Genomic DNA, 15,435 nt, shown 5'->3' with positions numbered 1-15,435 from the left:
ATAAACCTGGTCTGGGTCCAGTATTAAAGACAACGCCCTCCCTCCACATCTGTCTTTCCCAAGCCCCGAACAAACACATTGACATATTATTTATACATTAGACTCAATGCAGGTGCCGCCTCCGTCCACTCCCTCATTACATATTAGTTCTCGTCACTCAGTGTGACCCCTGTCCAAGCCGGTTACTTTAAGGAATGTGGAGGTTTCTTGCTGACGTCTCCCCCCTCGTTACTTCTCTTATCGTTATTGTGTCTGAGCCTCCTGGTCCTCGCTCTGCAGTCTCCTCTCTACCGGTTAAGACTGGAGCAGCACAAGGCCGCTGGGTCTATCTCTGTCTGGCGTTGTTGACCCTTGTCTGAGGGAGAGAGCTGTGTGTGCCCTCTTAATCATCTTTGCAGATGTAATTTAAGCCTAATATAACATAATGTAAACGTTTAATACACCCTATGTATATATGTTGTGGAAACACCCAATTTCAAACATTTTACCCACCACACTGTACACCACCACAATGGATTTTGAATGAAACAATCACGATGTGATTTAAGAGCCGACTTTCAGCTTTAATTTGAGCTTCTTTACATCCACATCAGGTGAACGGTGTAGGAATTACAACACATTTTATATGTGGACCCTCCTTTTGAAGGGACCAAAAAAGCTTTTTGGTTGCTTTCGCACTATGCAAAAGACCTGGAAGACCACGGAGAACAACTGTGGTGGATGACAGAAGAATTATTTCCCTGGTGAAGAAAAACCCTTCACAACAGTTGGCCAGATCCAGAACACTCTCCAGTAGGTATAGGCGTATCTATGTCAAAGTCAACCATCAAGAGAAGACTTCACCAGAGTAAATACAGAGGGTTCACCACAAGATGTAAACCATTCATGAGCCTCAACAACAGGAAGACCAGATTAGAGTTTGACAAAAAAACATCTAAAAGAGCTGCACAGTTCTGGAACAACATCCTATGGACAGATACAAAGACCAACTTGTACCAGAATGATGGGAAGAGAAACATCTGGAGAAGGGAAGGAACTGCTCCTGATCCAGAGCATAGCACCTCCTCAGTGAAGCCTGCTGGAGGGAGTGTGATGGCGTGGGCATGTATGGCTGCCAGTGGAACTGGTTCCCTTGTGTCTATTGATGATGTGACTGCTGACACAAGCAGTAGGATGAATTCTGAAGTGTTTCGGGCAATACAGTACAGCTGTCAGATAGATGTCAGGTTGGTTTACCGAGACCGTCTCCAGAACAAAAGATCAAACGTAAAAAAAGGTTGTAACTATCAACCTATTCTAAATGACCTTCATTTTAAGGATGAATTCTGAAGTGTTTCGGGCAATACAGTACAGCTGTCAGATAGATGTCAGGTTGGTTTACCGAGACCGTCTCCAGAACAAAAGATCAAACGTAAAAAAAGGTTGTAACTATCAACCTATTCTAAATGACCTTCATTTTTAACACTGGATAACAAACCAAGAAACACAGTCAAGGCCCCTGAAGCTACTCCATGCTGTCTGTTTGTTGACTGTTTTGAAAAAATGTTGTTCATTGTTTGCTGACACATGACTCATGGTTGTTTTTTATTTCTCCAATTCTCCAAAAGTGGAGTTATGCTTATAAATGTACAGGTCCTTTTAATAAGTGTACACATTGCTCATTGATCATTATTTAGCTCTCACAATTAAGCTTCAGAGTATTTTGTCCAAGATGTTGTTTTTATTCCCATAATGCAAAGAATAAACAGTGTCATGAGCATCGAGTTGAAAGGTAAATCACATAAATTATTAACTGATGATATTATTCCTAATCTTTCACAAGCAGACAGTCATATATTCATCACATCACTCTTCTAGCTGACAGTTTGGGATTTGTCAAGGACGGCTCGTCAGCATCCATTCCTAACATGGGTTAGGTTAGGAAGTTAAGTTTGGGTAACAAAACCACTTAGTTTCAGGAAAAGAGCCTGGTTGACTTTAACTCGACTCACCTCACGAGCGAGAGATCAGACTGATGAGAAACAATGTGACACAGGACATGGACGAGGGTCACACACACAAGTTTATTTTTCCCAAAACCCACTTGAATATGAACTATCTCTCCCACCAACTTCCTCTTTGAGGGCGGGAAGCCAGTTAGGCCTCTCTTCCTTGTCACTCGGTTTTACAACGCATTCACGAGTTCAATTCAATTCAGTTTATTTTGTACAGCCCAGAATCACAAATTACAAATTTGCCTCAGAGGGCTTTACAATCTGTACACATACGACATCCCTGTCCCAGGAACTCCCAAAAGTTGCAATCATAATTGACATGGTGGGCGCATATTTTTCTCATTTCCAGCTCAAAATAACCTACACTGTCTAAATGTCTGCACATCTAAGATATGAACTCAAAGGTTTCACAAAAGTGTCCATTTAATTCCTTCGAGCGTGTCCAACTGCCCAATCAGTGGAGCCTAACTGGTAACGTACCACACTTTATTGCACAGGAGACAAGACACACAGTCAAACACCATCATTGTCCACGGTGTGCAGCGGACACTTGGCCCGTGAAAGCCTTACAGAGTTCACACATGTCGGGGCTAGTCTCCAGTCTTTGTTCACTTGGGGTGCGGCGCTCGGCCCCAGCCGGCCCTCTCTCTGGTGTGCAGCCGGAAGTGTGTGTTGAGGTGCGCCGACTGGTTGAAGCATTTCCCGCAGACGTGGCAGCGGAAGGGCTTCTCCCCCGTGTGGATCCGGTGGTGCCTCTTGAGCATGCTGACCGTGGTGAAGCTCTTCCGGCACACCGCGCAGCTGTACGGCTTCTCCTTGGTGTGCCAGCGCATGTGCACCTCCAGCTGGCAGGCAAAGCTGAAGCCCTTCCCGCACTCCTTGCAGCTGTGCCACCTCTGGATGCTCTGGCTCGGGTGAGAGGAGCGAGGAGGCGGCGGCTTCAGGGATCTGATGTTCTTGATCTGCAGTATGTGGGCGCTCTGCTTGCCGCTTGAACGCAGGAACCCTCTCGCCTGCTGCTCCGTCCTCGGCGTCCTGTGACTCTTTGCGGCGCCGCCTTGAGCATCACCCTGAGCCGCTCTGCAGTTTGGATGAACAGTCCCGGAGGGCGGTGAGCTGTGGGCCTCCCCGACGCTCTCTGACTTCACCTCCTGCGCTGTCAATGGACCTGGGGACGGACTCCGTCTGCCGCACGCTGTTAGTGCGGGCGGCGGCTGTGACCTCTGTGGTGGCTCCACGCGACTACAGTTTCCCTCCTCTGAGTCGTTCGCTTCTTGCGAAAAACCCGCCAGACAGTTTTTGAGGTTTGGCTCTTCTTTGATCTGCGACAGCAGCTCCACGTCGCATCTCCACTCGAACTCTTGGGGCGGAGCATCCTCTTGGGGCTGAGCGTCCTCTTGGGGCTGGTCAGAGTGAGGCTCTGAAAGAAACATGAAACATCATCAGTCCTAGGTGTGTTAGCACGAGCAGGACCAAATATAAACTGCTTCAATCTTTTAGCTCCATTCTAAAAGGGTACGATTTAAGTTGTGTTAAATATTCATTCTCATTATTATCAACCCACGTTCTTCCTCGTGGCCAGTGTTTTGGTGTGAACATCTTAAGTAAAGGAGTCATTTGCAAGTGCCTTCATCATTTCAAGTGTTGATTGTAAAAAGAAAAAAAACATTGAAATCATACAAGCTATTAGACTGTGGGACACAATTGTAAATTATCAGATTATTGATAGGTTGTACTGCTAAATATTGCTAAATGTAGAAAACATATTTTCCATCTATGTTCGTAAGTGAGCTCCTTTTCTTCAATAACGATTTTCAATACGGGCAAGGGTTGCACAACTATGTCAGTTTTAGACCATTTGTATCACAACAAACGCATGAAAAACAAAACAACTGTAGTACATTCCTATAACACTACTTTCCTGGAGTCTTTGTAATTACTCACCTCACAGGTTTACATTGATTGTAGTTTTATCTGAATACTGGTCCTGCCCGACACCTACTGCTATTATCATTTTTAATTATTATTATTATTATTATTATTAGTTGCATTGCCAATAACATTACTGCTTTTATTATCATTATTATTCTACTATATCGACTGTTGTTTACTATTGTCGTAACTTTTTCCACCATGCCTACTACTCTCATTATTTGACTAATTTCTGTTATATTCATTGAATGTGTTGTAACTCTGTACTGCTGTTTATGTTGCCCAGACTGAAACAGAGTTCTCTCCCTACAGATGGGAAGTTGTATTTACATTCGTTGATTATCATAACCTACAGTTGGTTTTCCTTCACTCAAAGCTGCCTTAAATGTATTGTTTTAATGTTTTAGTCAGTGTTATTCATTTCAGTCTTTTAATTATTATAATTTTAGTTTTTAGTTGCAGTTTGGTTGGGTTAAAAGTAACAAAAATACTTGGCTAGGTTTTAGGACCATGTGCAAATAGCATCTGCCAAATAAACAAACCATTATCACAGCATTATTGTAGCATTGATATCGGACATGATTAGCCATCATATTCAATCCAAAAGTCATCTTAGAATTTTCAAAAACATTATTGTTGAAAGCATTTAAAACTCCACTCTAATTATGGAACTGCTTGAAATTTGTAAAGCCCATTTTCTTATTTCAATGTCCACCATGGATAGAGGGACTCGAGTTCACCAGATCAAATCCTTTGCTGCGTTTGTGCTCAGTGTCCTCTATTGCTTAATACCGTAATAATAATGCCGCGTGAAACACGCCAAGCGTCCACCCATAGAAGCGGGCATGTGGTGAATGGGGTGGTGGGTGACATTCAGGGCTCAGTAAACAGAGCGCGTCAATGACGGCCAGCCCTCACCTGACTGCAGCAGGAGCCGCTGGACGGCGACGTTCAGGAGCCGCTTAAGCCGCTCGTTCTCCTCCTTGGAGCGCAGGATTTCGCTCTGGTACTCCACCACTGTGCTCTTCACGGCGCGGAAAATCTCGTCGGCGGCCGCAGTGAGCCTGTCGTTCAGAAAAGCGTTCAGCAGCTCCAGTTTGGTCATGTTTTCTGCTCTCTGTCTCCCGGAGGCGGAACGTCCTTCTGTTTACATCCACCGACCCGGAAGTAGTAGGCGTACCGGCCTCTGGGTCACGTTCAGAGCGTTGCGGTGGTAAGGAGGCTGGCGCGCCCCCTGCTGGACCGGAGACCACACAGCACGGCAGAGTCGAAGACCCAAACGTCTCACCCTACATTGATCCCGTCAAGTAATGCTGCGTTCACACCAAAACGCAGCTCTGGACTTCAGCTTTAAAAAAAGGAGCGGCTTGCAGTCCCAATACACATAACGCGCCTTTGAGTCAAGAAAAACGCTATATATATTCGAAGTATTATTATAACAACATAGGGTAATTCTGTCTGTTATATGACAGCATACTCATTCACATGCTGTATTCCTCCGCTACCTCCTGGTCACCCTGCTATTTCTTTAAGGAAGGTCAGTTTTCTTTGAGAAGTGTCAAGAAACTAAAGAGATTGTTTACTTTACTCTTAATTTGTTTGTTCTGCAAGTTATTATTCTCCCTTTGGAATAACCAGGCTCTTCAAGAATGCATACAATGCCACTTTAAATGACTCCCTTGCTGACATCACCAAGAGGAAAACGGATATTTAGATTTACTTTGGATGACTCATCCATCAAAAGCAGATGTTAATCCTTTGACCTGGCACAAACTATTGGCTGAATACTATAAGCAATCAATTATTGATCCAGATGCTCATTAAAAGCACTTTTTATTACACAGTAATATGTACAAGTGACTTTGAACAGTAAGCTTGTGGGAACAGGTCAGGAAAGAGCCAACATGCATTAAATCCAAAAAACGAGTTGATTATTTCTCAGATCACATTCATAAACCAAGGCTGACACAAAAGAACAAGACAACCAAAGACAGCAGTGTGGAGTTCAAACGGTGTTTGTCAATCACATCAGAAATGGTACCTGAGGTGTTCATTATCAAAGCCCAGAGAGCACTCACAAGTTGCGTCAAAGGATACCCACTGAAAACTGGTTTAAAAAAAAAAAAAATGGTAAAGAACATCCACTGGCAGAAGACACTCTCTATAAGATCTGATGGAAACCTAGAAGCCCCGTACACTTGATAAATAGAGCGATCCCGAAAGTAACCTTTGATGACTGCTGGGCAACAGAAGTAAACCAGTAGACATAGAAAAACAAAAACACAAGTAGTCGGGGGGCACTGCAGGCCCTGTAAGTGCAGCAGGATTCAGTATTTCTGTTCTCAGCTTGCTCTTCCCTTTGCATACACGGTATACAGATAGGACTTCTCTCTAAAAACAACGCATTCATTCAAACTCGACATGTTCAAGGAATCCTGCTAACGGGAGGACGTTCTCAACACTTCGGCAATCATGAAAATATAAAACGTATAATAAAACGATAATCTCAGCCCTGTAGAAGATCTGTCCGGGTGAGCAGATGATCCTATTGGCAGGAAATGAGAAAGGAGAGCTGTCTAAAGGGGAAAACAAATATTAACCGAAAGCTTAAAATATATAGATATATATTTGTTTATGTTCTATAGTGGGTGATGGTTGAGAGAGAGTAGTTTGGGCAGAGAGTAGATTGGGTTCGATGGGACCCTCAGCTGTCAATCATCTCGGACAGTTCCTGCAGCAGGTCGTCCTCTCCGATGCCAGGGTCCACGTCTTCCTCCAGGTGGTCATCGGTGAACTCGTTGATAAGCTCTTCAAAGTCGTCCATGGCCGAGTTGGAGGCAGTAGCGCTGGAGGTGGCGGCGGTGCGGGACGCGGCCACGCTTAGTCTGCGGGACTTGGTCTGAGTCTTCAGGAGCGGGCTGAGATGGACAGAGAGGCGCGTTATTATTTGAGCGACAATGCTTCGCTCATTCATGTCAGATGAAGAAGAAAAACATATAGTTATATAGTCTAATTTTTCTACAAACACAGAATAAAATGTCAAAAATTACAATATTTCTATAACCGTAAAAATACATCTTTGTCAGTAAAAAGCAATGGATAGATTTGAAGTCTTATGACTGTGGTATCTGATGTATCCGAGAACTATTTTTGTTTAATAAACATGGAAACTTTAATTTTACAGAAGGGAGGACTGGTTGAAGTTGTTGCTCTTCATCAGAATTTCCCACTGCGCACTTGAGGACGGATAAGTTAATGTTCAAAGTCAATGTTCTCTCAGGACTGTTACCTTTGGGGGACTGTGCAGGCCTCGCTGGCAGCAGCTACATTAGAGGTCTGCTTGGGGTCTTGGTTCAGACTCTGTTTGAAGACGGGGACGGTCTGGAGGTCCTCCCTCAGTGGGCTGCAGCCAGAGCCGGAGTCCAACAGGGTGCTGGGACTTCTGGGAGCAGCAGAGCTCAGCTGAGCCTCTGCATTGGAGGACGGGATCTCCTATCAATGGAAGAAGAAAATACTAGAAGTCAGAAACAGCACCAAATTGTTTAGATTTAAATTATTCTTTACATTTAAAATTAGATGACAATCCAATTATATGTTGGCAGAGTTAAAAAAGAGACCAGACACATAAGAGAAAACTTTAAAGACCATCCGTGTAAAGGGTCAGAAAAACCAAACATGTTGATGTGTTAAGGACAGGGTGAGTAGACATATGTGAACAAAAAGTACAAAAACACCTACAACAATCGGCAGGTGAGATAAATCCAAAGTATTGCGAATAAAATTACGAGGTGCATTTACAGAAATCAGGAAATAAAAAAGTAAATGTGAAATATCATATCAAATGGATTTTTTTAAGATACATTTGAAAAGGTTTTGGCACATCCTCCGACAGACTGACATCTTTCATAAGACCCCCAGACTGATTTCAGAATTACCAGCGAGCCACCCTACCTGTCGGTCTCTGCTCGCCGTCTCCTGCTGCGGTTCATGCAGCACTGTGGAGGTGCTGCTCAGAGGTTTGACTGCAGCGACAGCGGAGCGCTCTGCTCCCCATCTCTTCTGGCCTGGCTTCACCTGCGCCGCAGGCTTCATGACAGACGGCTTCACGTTCAGCTTGGGCCTCACTGAAAAGGAGGCAAAGTGAGTGATGAATATAGTGCTCTGTGAAACGGTCCACATCTACAGTGGCTCAAACAGAAAAATAGTGATGCATGACGGTTAAAGGGGCAATACCGTTGGTGGTGTCTGCAATGTGCTCTGGGGATTTCTTTGGATTATTGTTCTGTGTCTTATCAGAAGTGAGAGCCGTTGCAGCTACTCTGTCCTGCTTGGCTGGTGACAGTGCAGTAGAACTCCTTGTGTTTTTGTCCGGGACCTCCCTGGAGCAGCTGGGGCTCTGCGAGTCGGACTCGGCCTCCAGTGGAGGAGAGTTCTGCTTCACGAGGACTGAGGTGGCAGCTTTGACGGCAGCACCTCTAGCACGATGAGTAGTGCTGTATAGAGGGGAAGCAGCCTTTGATTTGAGGACGATCGGTTTACCAACAGGGAGCTTTTGGGTGGAAAGGGTAGAGTCAGGGGCCACAGTGGTGGAGGAAGGGGGTGAAGAGCGTGGGCTCGTCAGACTGATTTTGGCAGGAACCTTCCTCTTCAGGGTTCCTCCATCGGTGTGTTTCTGAGCAGGCTCTGCTTCCGCAGAGTCTTTGGCCTGCTCCTCCATTTCCTGCTTGCGGAGGCGTTTCTCCCGCATGATCTCCTCAAAGGTCTTGACCTTGACGCCGTTACTGGTGGCAACACGGGTCTATAAAAGATACAGGAATGTTACCATCAGGTAAAGTCAACAGAATAACCAACAAACCACCGGTGACTCAGTGGTAGCAATCAGTTCGATCTTCGGCTTCGTTAGTCAACGTGTTCTTGGGCAAGACGCTTAACCCCACATTTCTGCCAAGCCGTGCCTCCGGTGTGTGAATGATTTGTCCTGATGGGCAGGTGGTACCTTGCATGGTAGCCCCTGCCATCAGTGGGTGAATGATGACACGTAGTGTGAAAGAGCTTTAGGGTAGTGGGAGGACTAGCGAAGCGCTTTACAAGTACAATCCATCCACTGTGCTATCAGTTACCTCAGGAGAAGCAGGAGGAGTTTTCACAGGCTTCTCTGTCACCTCAGCACTCTTCTCTGTTGTGACGCTTCCTGCTGAATTCAACATAAAGCTCATGTTAGAAATTCAAAATTATGGCACGTAAATGAAAATTCTGAATGTGATTCGATGTGAAAGGCGTAACCGAGTAAGTGCCGTCTTACTTTGGGAATCCAGTTCCTTGAGCAGGGGAGGCTTCTTAGCGCCGTTCTCCTCAGTACCGGGGCTCTTCTTGGTTTCAGCCCCCATGGTCTGCAGAGTCTGGATCTTTGCTGCCTTCTCCATGCGGATCTCCTCCAGAGTCTTCACTCTAAGCTGCCCCACGTTTGCAGCTTCGGGATCAGGAGTCGCTGGGTCTGACTCTCCCCGGCTCATCTTAGAGTCAGTATCCTGTTCCTCCTGCCTTTTCTTTTTGGCACGAAGGACCTCTGAGAACATCTTGACATTGCTAACGGAGCCGTCTCTAATGGTGATGGCTCGCTTGACACCTTTGGTGGTTTTGGGTCTGTTGGTTTTGAGAGCCACGTCTGAAGGATTTTCTTTCTGGCTCTGGGATTGAGACTTTGCAGCCTTCTCCTGTCTGATCTCCTCCAAAGTTTTAATGCGAATCTGTTCGGGAGCTGTCGGGGATGAAAAAAAAGGTTTTAGTCAACATTAATAGTAAATAAAATAAAAGATAATAGACAACATCAGCCTCACACAAACTAGTCGAATGGGAGCAACAGACACACCCAATCCAAGTCTGCTAGTATCATTGTAGGACCAGGGGGAGCGTTATCTTTGTGTGATTACATTAAAAATAAAGTTTCCCCAACTTATTCCTAAAAAGACAGCAAAAAACCACCAGCAAGTTCTTGGTAGAAACTGCAGTTTGATGTGTCGATGAGGCCTGACACTCACCTTTGTAAGGGGGCAGGAAGGGCTCTTCCCCATCCCCAAATGTGCCCAGACTCTCTGTTAGACCCCTTCTTAGTGAAACTCCGTCTCCAAATTGCAAATCTACAGCAAGGATAAATCATGAGATTCTAATCTGTGCAATCATTACTAGCACTGGAATTAAATTGGTCAATAAACTGGAACAAGAGTGAAAATGTACCAGTGTTGGGCATCTTCCTGCCAAGTCTTTCAGCCACAGTGCCTCTTCGTCTCCCAGTTTCTTCAAAGATGAGTGAGTCTATATTAAAAGGTTGAGAACAAAGTCAGCCTGATTCTATTTATCTTTAGGACAAAAAGCAATGGTCCTATCAGTTCATCACAATATTTTTTCGCAGTTCAACATTATTCTTCAGATATCACGAGGGGAATATCCCGAGCATCTTTCATTTCATCATCAGATGAGAGAGAGCTAATTAAGATGCAGGTTCAAAGTACCCATGAGCAGCATATTGCAGTGCACAAGGCCTGAAATGAAGCTTGTATAAAGGTTCATCTTTCGTAATAACCACATGGACTGACATTTCTTTTAAACTTAGCATACATAAATCTATGCTCATAGTATCAATGTGAGCAAATCAATTTCTTGAAATGACTTTCTACAAAATAAACATAACTAATATGAAATTAGTAAATCTGAGAGGATAAATGACTCAAGAGTTTGGTATACAACTGCTTGCCATTCAGACCATCTCACATATTGCTGTTTAGATTGTTTACCATCTCCCGCCTCGTAGAAGGTTGGTCGAAACAATGACCGGATGTTTTCCATCTCGCCGTTGGCCGAGGTATCCGAACTCTGGATGGGGTAACCAGCTCTCTTCATGCTGGCCTTCAGGGCCTTCCTCAGCCGAATCTCCTCCAGGGTGCTCACTCCAAAGCTCAGCGAATCGTCTGTCGAGACACAACATACCCCATCAAAAACACAATCGTTACATATGGGTCACACAGGATTTGCGAGCTGTATAGCTTGTCACAATCATGTGTCCAAAATTTCATCTGAGCAGTCTCACCCGATTTGAGTAGTTTCCTAGGTGAAGGCCCAACCTTTCCATCCTCTCCCTCCTCTGAGAACTGGTCTGAAAACATAAAGAAATGCCAGTTGTAAGGACCACAGGGAATATTAGTCTGAGACAAATAAGTAATTTTGGGATCGAATCCAGCTCACCATCTTCATCCTCGTCATCATCTGCCGGATTAATCACCACTGGTGGGTGGGTGGGACTTGGTACGGGCTCCTGAGTTTCTGTCTTTATGACACCTCTGAGCTGTGGATTGGCTGCAGTGGGGAGCGGGGCAGCGGGCAGGGGAGCTGGTTCCTCATGTGGCTGTTCCTCCGTTTTGCTTAAACCTGAGAGAATTACATTGATTATAATGCTGGACTTAAATGATCTTAAACTCTGTAAATTTGGATCCTTGGTGTGTTGCTAAAGAAAAGTCCCCTTACTTTTATCAGGTGGAACAAAGACACCATCGATGCAGCGGGGTCTTTCATGGAAGAAGGCACAGTGAGGCTTCTGGCAGCCTGCGGGCTGGCTCTCCCAGTAACAACATATCTCCTTACGGTTTTTCTGTGAGAGAAAGAGATCAACATGTTAAAGCACATATTAAGGAGATGGCATGACCACATCTTGTTTAGACTGAAATATCTATAATCTCTGATAACATGGAGGAGCCCCATCGCCAAGGCAAGCATCTGATTGTATTGCAGATTGTAGTCACCTACATCGGAACATCTAACGCCTTTGTGTTTGGGTTCATAACATCAACCGTAGGCTCACAAAGCTTGGTTACTTTCACCGATTAAGTTAACTGTTACGTCTGAGACTTCCGCTTCCAGCACTACGAGAGCGGAACATCTAGACGCGTGTTATTGTGTTCATAACATTAGTGGCCTTCTTGTTCTGTTCAACAGCGGCCGGACAGCGATGACCCGCGGAGCAACTCAAGAGCTGATTGGCCCGAGTTGAGAAATTATCGTCTCAAAGTTGAAATATTTCAACTAGTGGCGACAATTGCGCCGCTGTAAATCCGTCGCCCAAAACGCGCCGTCCGGAGAAATGTTGCGTCTAACGCAGCCACACGCGTCTGTACGTTGACTTTTCATGGGATTCGGTCGCGCGAAAAAATCGCATCGCTTTTGGTGTGAACGCACCTTAAGAGCCACTTTGTTTGTTTTGTTGGACCTCCCACCACTGGCGGGTGTAGCGCTGCCATCAATAAGGACAGATACCAATATAATTAGGAGAACTAGGGACAGGTGTTACAAGATTGACCGTGTGAGAACGGGTGACAATGTATGATCAAGTGGTAACGTATGAGAACACATTTCTTTTATTTTTGGGCAATGATAAAATGGGTTTTGACAGAGAACGTATCTTTTGGTTTGTGTTAAGAAATGTACAAAATAAAAAATAAAAATGACCTTTTATGTTGAAACTGGACATTGCATCAGTTTATTGCACGTGCCTAAACGAGGCATCAAGCAACCATAGTAACCTTCTTTTTTATTTTAAATAGTCAACGGGGTCACGACATCAACAACGTAACTAATAAAAATAATATTTAATGGGCTGTGTTAGTTGTAATGTATCATACTGACATGACAGGCTTGCCGCTTGATTGCCTGCACAGTACATGAAGTGTTCCTCCTAACAGGTCCACTCCAGGCCCTGGCTCACGGGAGACTTTTACTACCTTTCGTTGATGGCCATTTAAGACACACACACACACACACACACACAGCCTCGAGTGGGCAAAGCTTGAAGGATATTTTTCTGAGCTTTCTTCAGTTTAGACATGATATTCAAACAATGCATACCGTGATCTCCATGTGGCGAAACTTGCAGACGGTGCGGAAGCAGCGTCCCTCCTGCCAGAGGTTGCAGACAATCTCACTTCCCATAGCTGCCTCACAGTGTCTGTATGGGCAGCCGTCTCCCTGCAAGGACAAATAAACACAGTAAGACCCTGCTCTTACTTCTGGCCATGAGTCACTGGTGGTTACACATGAGCTTTCTGATCAAACAATAGTTACTTTAGCGCAGGTGGAATAGTAAAAGAAGTAGCAGTCGTCTCCATGGTTAGTCATAGCTGGTCTGCGTCTTGAGTGGCAAGGGTGATGAGGTTACGACCTTTAACCGAGCAGCTGGTTCTCTTCAGGGCAAACAGGACAGAGCACAGCAACACATCACCAACAGAATCTTTTCTCCATTACAGCAATTCACTATGAGTTTTCTAACATGTCATGACATGCACAACTAATACCAATAGGTTATTTTTCATACAAGGAAGAATGACTCGTTTCGGCTTGTATTTTTGTATAATATCATTACTACATAAACATGTTAGGTTTCACATGAGTTACATGTCATGTCAGTGCTTTGAAGGCAAGATTTAATGAACAATTTGTATAATAATAAAAAAAGAGGAGATATGGAAGTGTATTGTCTGGGGAAATGTTACCTTTGAATCTTTACTAAAAATGTTTCTCTACAAATAGGCTAATGTTGATTTTGTTCTTATTATTGTGCCTTATTTACCTGAGGTGGCTAAGAAGTTGTCTCCCTCTTGAGTGCACTGCTGGTAGGGTGTCTCCGTGGTGGTATAGAGTCCTGAAGGAACACTTGATCCGTAAGATAAGAGGAAAAGGGGAGTGGGTCGCCCAGAGACACTTGTCTTCCTACGACATTCCTTTTCTCACTCTCTGAGACATCTTTATCTCCGCCAGACTGCTTAACATTACTGATGGTGAATGCAAGAGTCCTTTGGAGATTTTTTTATTTTTTTTTATTAATGGGAGAGAATTAAATAAGTGGGGGGGGGGCATAAACAGCCAGAAAAGCCCCCAAAAATGGATCCAAAAATGCTAGAATTGATGTGGCAAAAAGGGGGTGGATGGTAGGTGGAAAAACAATCCGCAGCTTCTTCTTGGACGTGATGAAATTGTGCACACCTGGGAACATTTGGGTGAAGGTAGTATAAAAAAATATTGGCTGTATATTCAAGCCTTTAGAGATTTTCAGCCAGTGCTGAAAAGTGAAAAAAAAATCTTCTGCCACTGTATTCTCATGAGGGGCAAGCTATCCATATCCAGGGATCCCCACAAAGGACCAAGTGGGTGGTTTCAAACCTACAAATCAATCAAAAACACTCCCCAGGGAACTGAAAAGGTGTTATTCAGAGACAGACAGTTGTACAGAAATTCAGAGGAGACAGTTCCACACATAGGTACAGTATAGTGAGACAGTTATGCTCTCTATCATGACTTCTGAGTGATCTAGAAGTTAGTGTTAACAGGGGTCCAGGTCAGAGGACAGACACTTTGTCTTTTCACAATCTACCCATGGTTATATATTGCAAGTATCTAATATAAAATAAGTCAAAACTAACGTTAACTCTCCCAATTTGGGGAGTCTAGACCTGGGTTGTATATCTTTTCTAAACAGGTAGGCCTTGATTCGCCACTTATGATCAGCTTGTAGTACAACTCTGGCTTCCATCTTAAAAAACAGGACAACTGCCCTCTACACACTTAAGATGTCACTTAAACTAAAATAACGGGAAAGAAATATGGATTCACAAAAGGTACTAAAGTTGCCTAACAAGTAACGGTACAAAATGTTCTTCTCCTGGAACCACAAGCAAAACGTCGTTAATCTAACGTTACAGGCTAACGTTAACTAGAACCACCAAATAGCAGCGTCACCTTCAGTGTTGGTTCGAGGTATGTATCGTCAAATCTAAAACCCAAGACAGTCAAGAAAACAATCAGATACTTACTGTAGAATAACACAAAGTAGCCCAAAGTTAGCTGGATCGAACTACGAGCGATTTCCCGCAGTGTTGGAAAGACACACTACCGCTACTGAATGGAGATCGGCAAATATTAGATAACGTTGGATACAGGAATAGACCGAATAATGTTAACGACACACAAACAACATCGTGACTCTGGATTGTATTATCAAACTAGCTAAAACGCGATAGATTGTGCTAATTTAGTTTAGAGTTAGTTTAGCTTATGCTAACATTACATAGCAGAGGCCTAAACCACCAATGTCTCGCAACCGTATTGTGAGCGTTAACGTTAGCTAACGCTAGCTAATGGACGACTGTGGATTTTTGCGATCGCCGGATTATTCACTTTCGTATTGTAACACTACAATGTAACATTTAGATGTATTGTGTTAACCGAATAGGCGATGTTAATTACCAGTTTTCGTTAAAAAAACATTTAAAAGTTGTATAATGTAAGAAAGATCCTGTCCCGGTTCGCTGACTGCCGCAGACACAAGACCAGACCACAGCAAAATGGCGGAAGCTGGAGGACAGCGGAGGGCCAGCCCCTATGATGCGTTCGTGTCGAATGAAAGTATTGTAAATTCGACGACTTTCCTGTACTCCCACGTGTGGGCCGATTTTCACACAATTAAGAG

At 44.2% G+C, this 15,435-nt stretch overlaps 2 protein-coding genes across 6 annotated transcripts; both read right to left on the bottom strand.

The window, feature by feature from the left end:
* Positions 1-2,044: 2,044 nt before the first annotated feature.
* Positions 2,045-5,061, bottom strand: LOC130208476 (zinc finger protein 235-like). Its single transcript, XM_056437630.1, has 2 exons — positions 4,845-5,061; positions 2,045-3,414 (listed from the first exon to the last, which is right to left on the bottom strand). The coding sequence occupies exons 1-2, from the start codon at positions 5,029-5,031 to the stop codon at positions 2,603-2,605; spliced, it is 999 nt and encodes a 332-aa protein (XP_056293605.1). The 5' UTR covers positions 5,032-5,061; the 3' UTR covers positions 2,045-2,602.
* Positions 5,062-5,742: 681 nt separating this feature from the next.
* zc3h11a (zinc finger CCCH-type containing 11A) lies at positions 5,743-15,305 on the bottom strand. 5 transcript variants are annotated; one of them, XM_056436850.1, is made up of 16 exons: positions 15,213-15,305; positions 13,540-14,739; positions 13,035-13,153; positions 12,819-12,938; positions 11,445-11,568; positions 11,166-11,348; positions 11,011-11,076; positions 10,718-10,891; positions 10,161-10,238; positions 9,965-10,063; positions 9,229-9,684; positions 9,047-9,120; positions 8,160-8,724; positions 7,878-8,050; positions 7,216-7,418; positions 5,743-6,844 (listed from the first exon to the last, which is right to left on the bottom strand). In XM_056436850.1, the coding sequence occupies exons 3-16, from the start codon at positions 13,086-13,088 to the stop codon at positions 6,631-6,633; spliced, it is 2,583 nt and encodes an 860-aa protein (XP_056292825.1). In that variant the 5' UTR covers positions 13,089-13,153; positions 13,540-14,739; positions 15,213-15,305; the 3' UTR covers positions 5,743-6,630. The 5 variants fall into 5 exon arrangements, with proteins under 5 accessions (XP_056292825.1, XP_056292824.1, XP_056292828.1 ...); XM_056436849.1 differs by having other exon boundaries at positions 13,540-14,864; positions 15,213-15,300; XM_056436853.1 differs by having other exon boundaries at positions 13,540-13,611; positions 15,213-15,298.
* Between the last annotated feature and the right edge of the window lie 130 nt (positions 15,306-15,435).

This window comes from Pseudoliparis swirei, chromosome 18 (assembly GCF_029220125.1).
Source record: "Pseudoliparis swirei isolate HS2019 ecotype Mariana Trench chromosome 18, NWPU_hadal_v1, whole genome shotgun sequence".
In the NCBI taxonomy this organism is placed as follows: Eukaryota; Metazoa; Chordata; class Actinopteri; order Perciformes; family Liparidae; genus Pseudoliparis; species Pseudoliparis swirei.
Note: the sequence above shows the minus strand (reverse complement) of the source record. Positions and strands in the feature narration are given on the sequence as shown.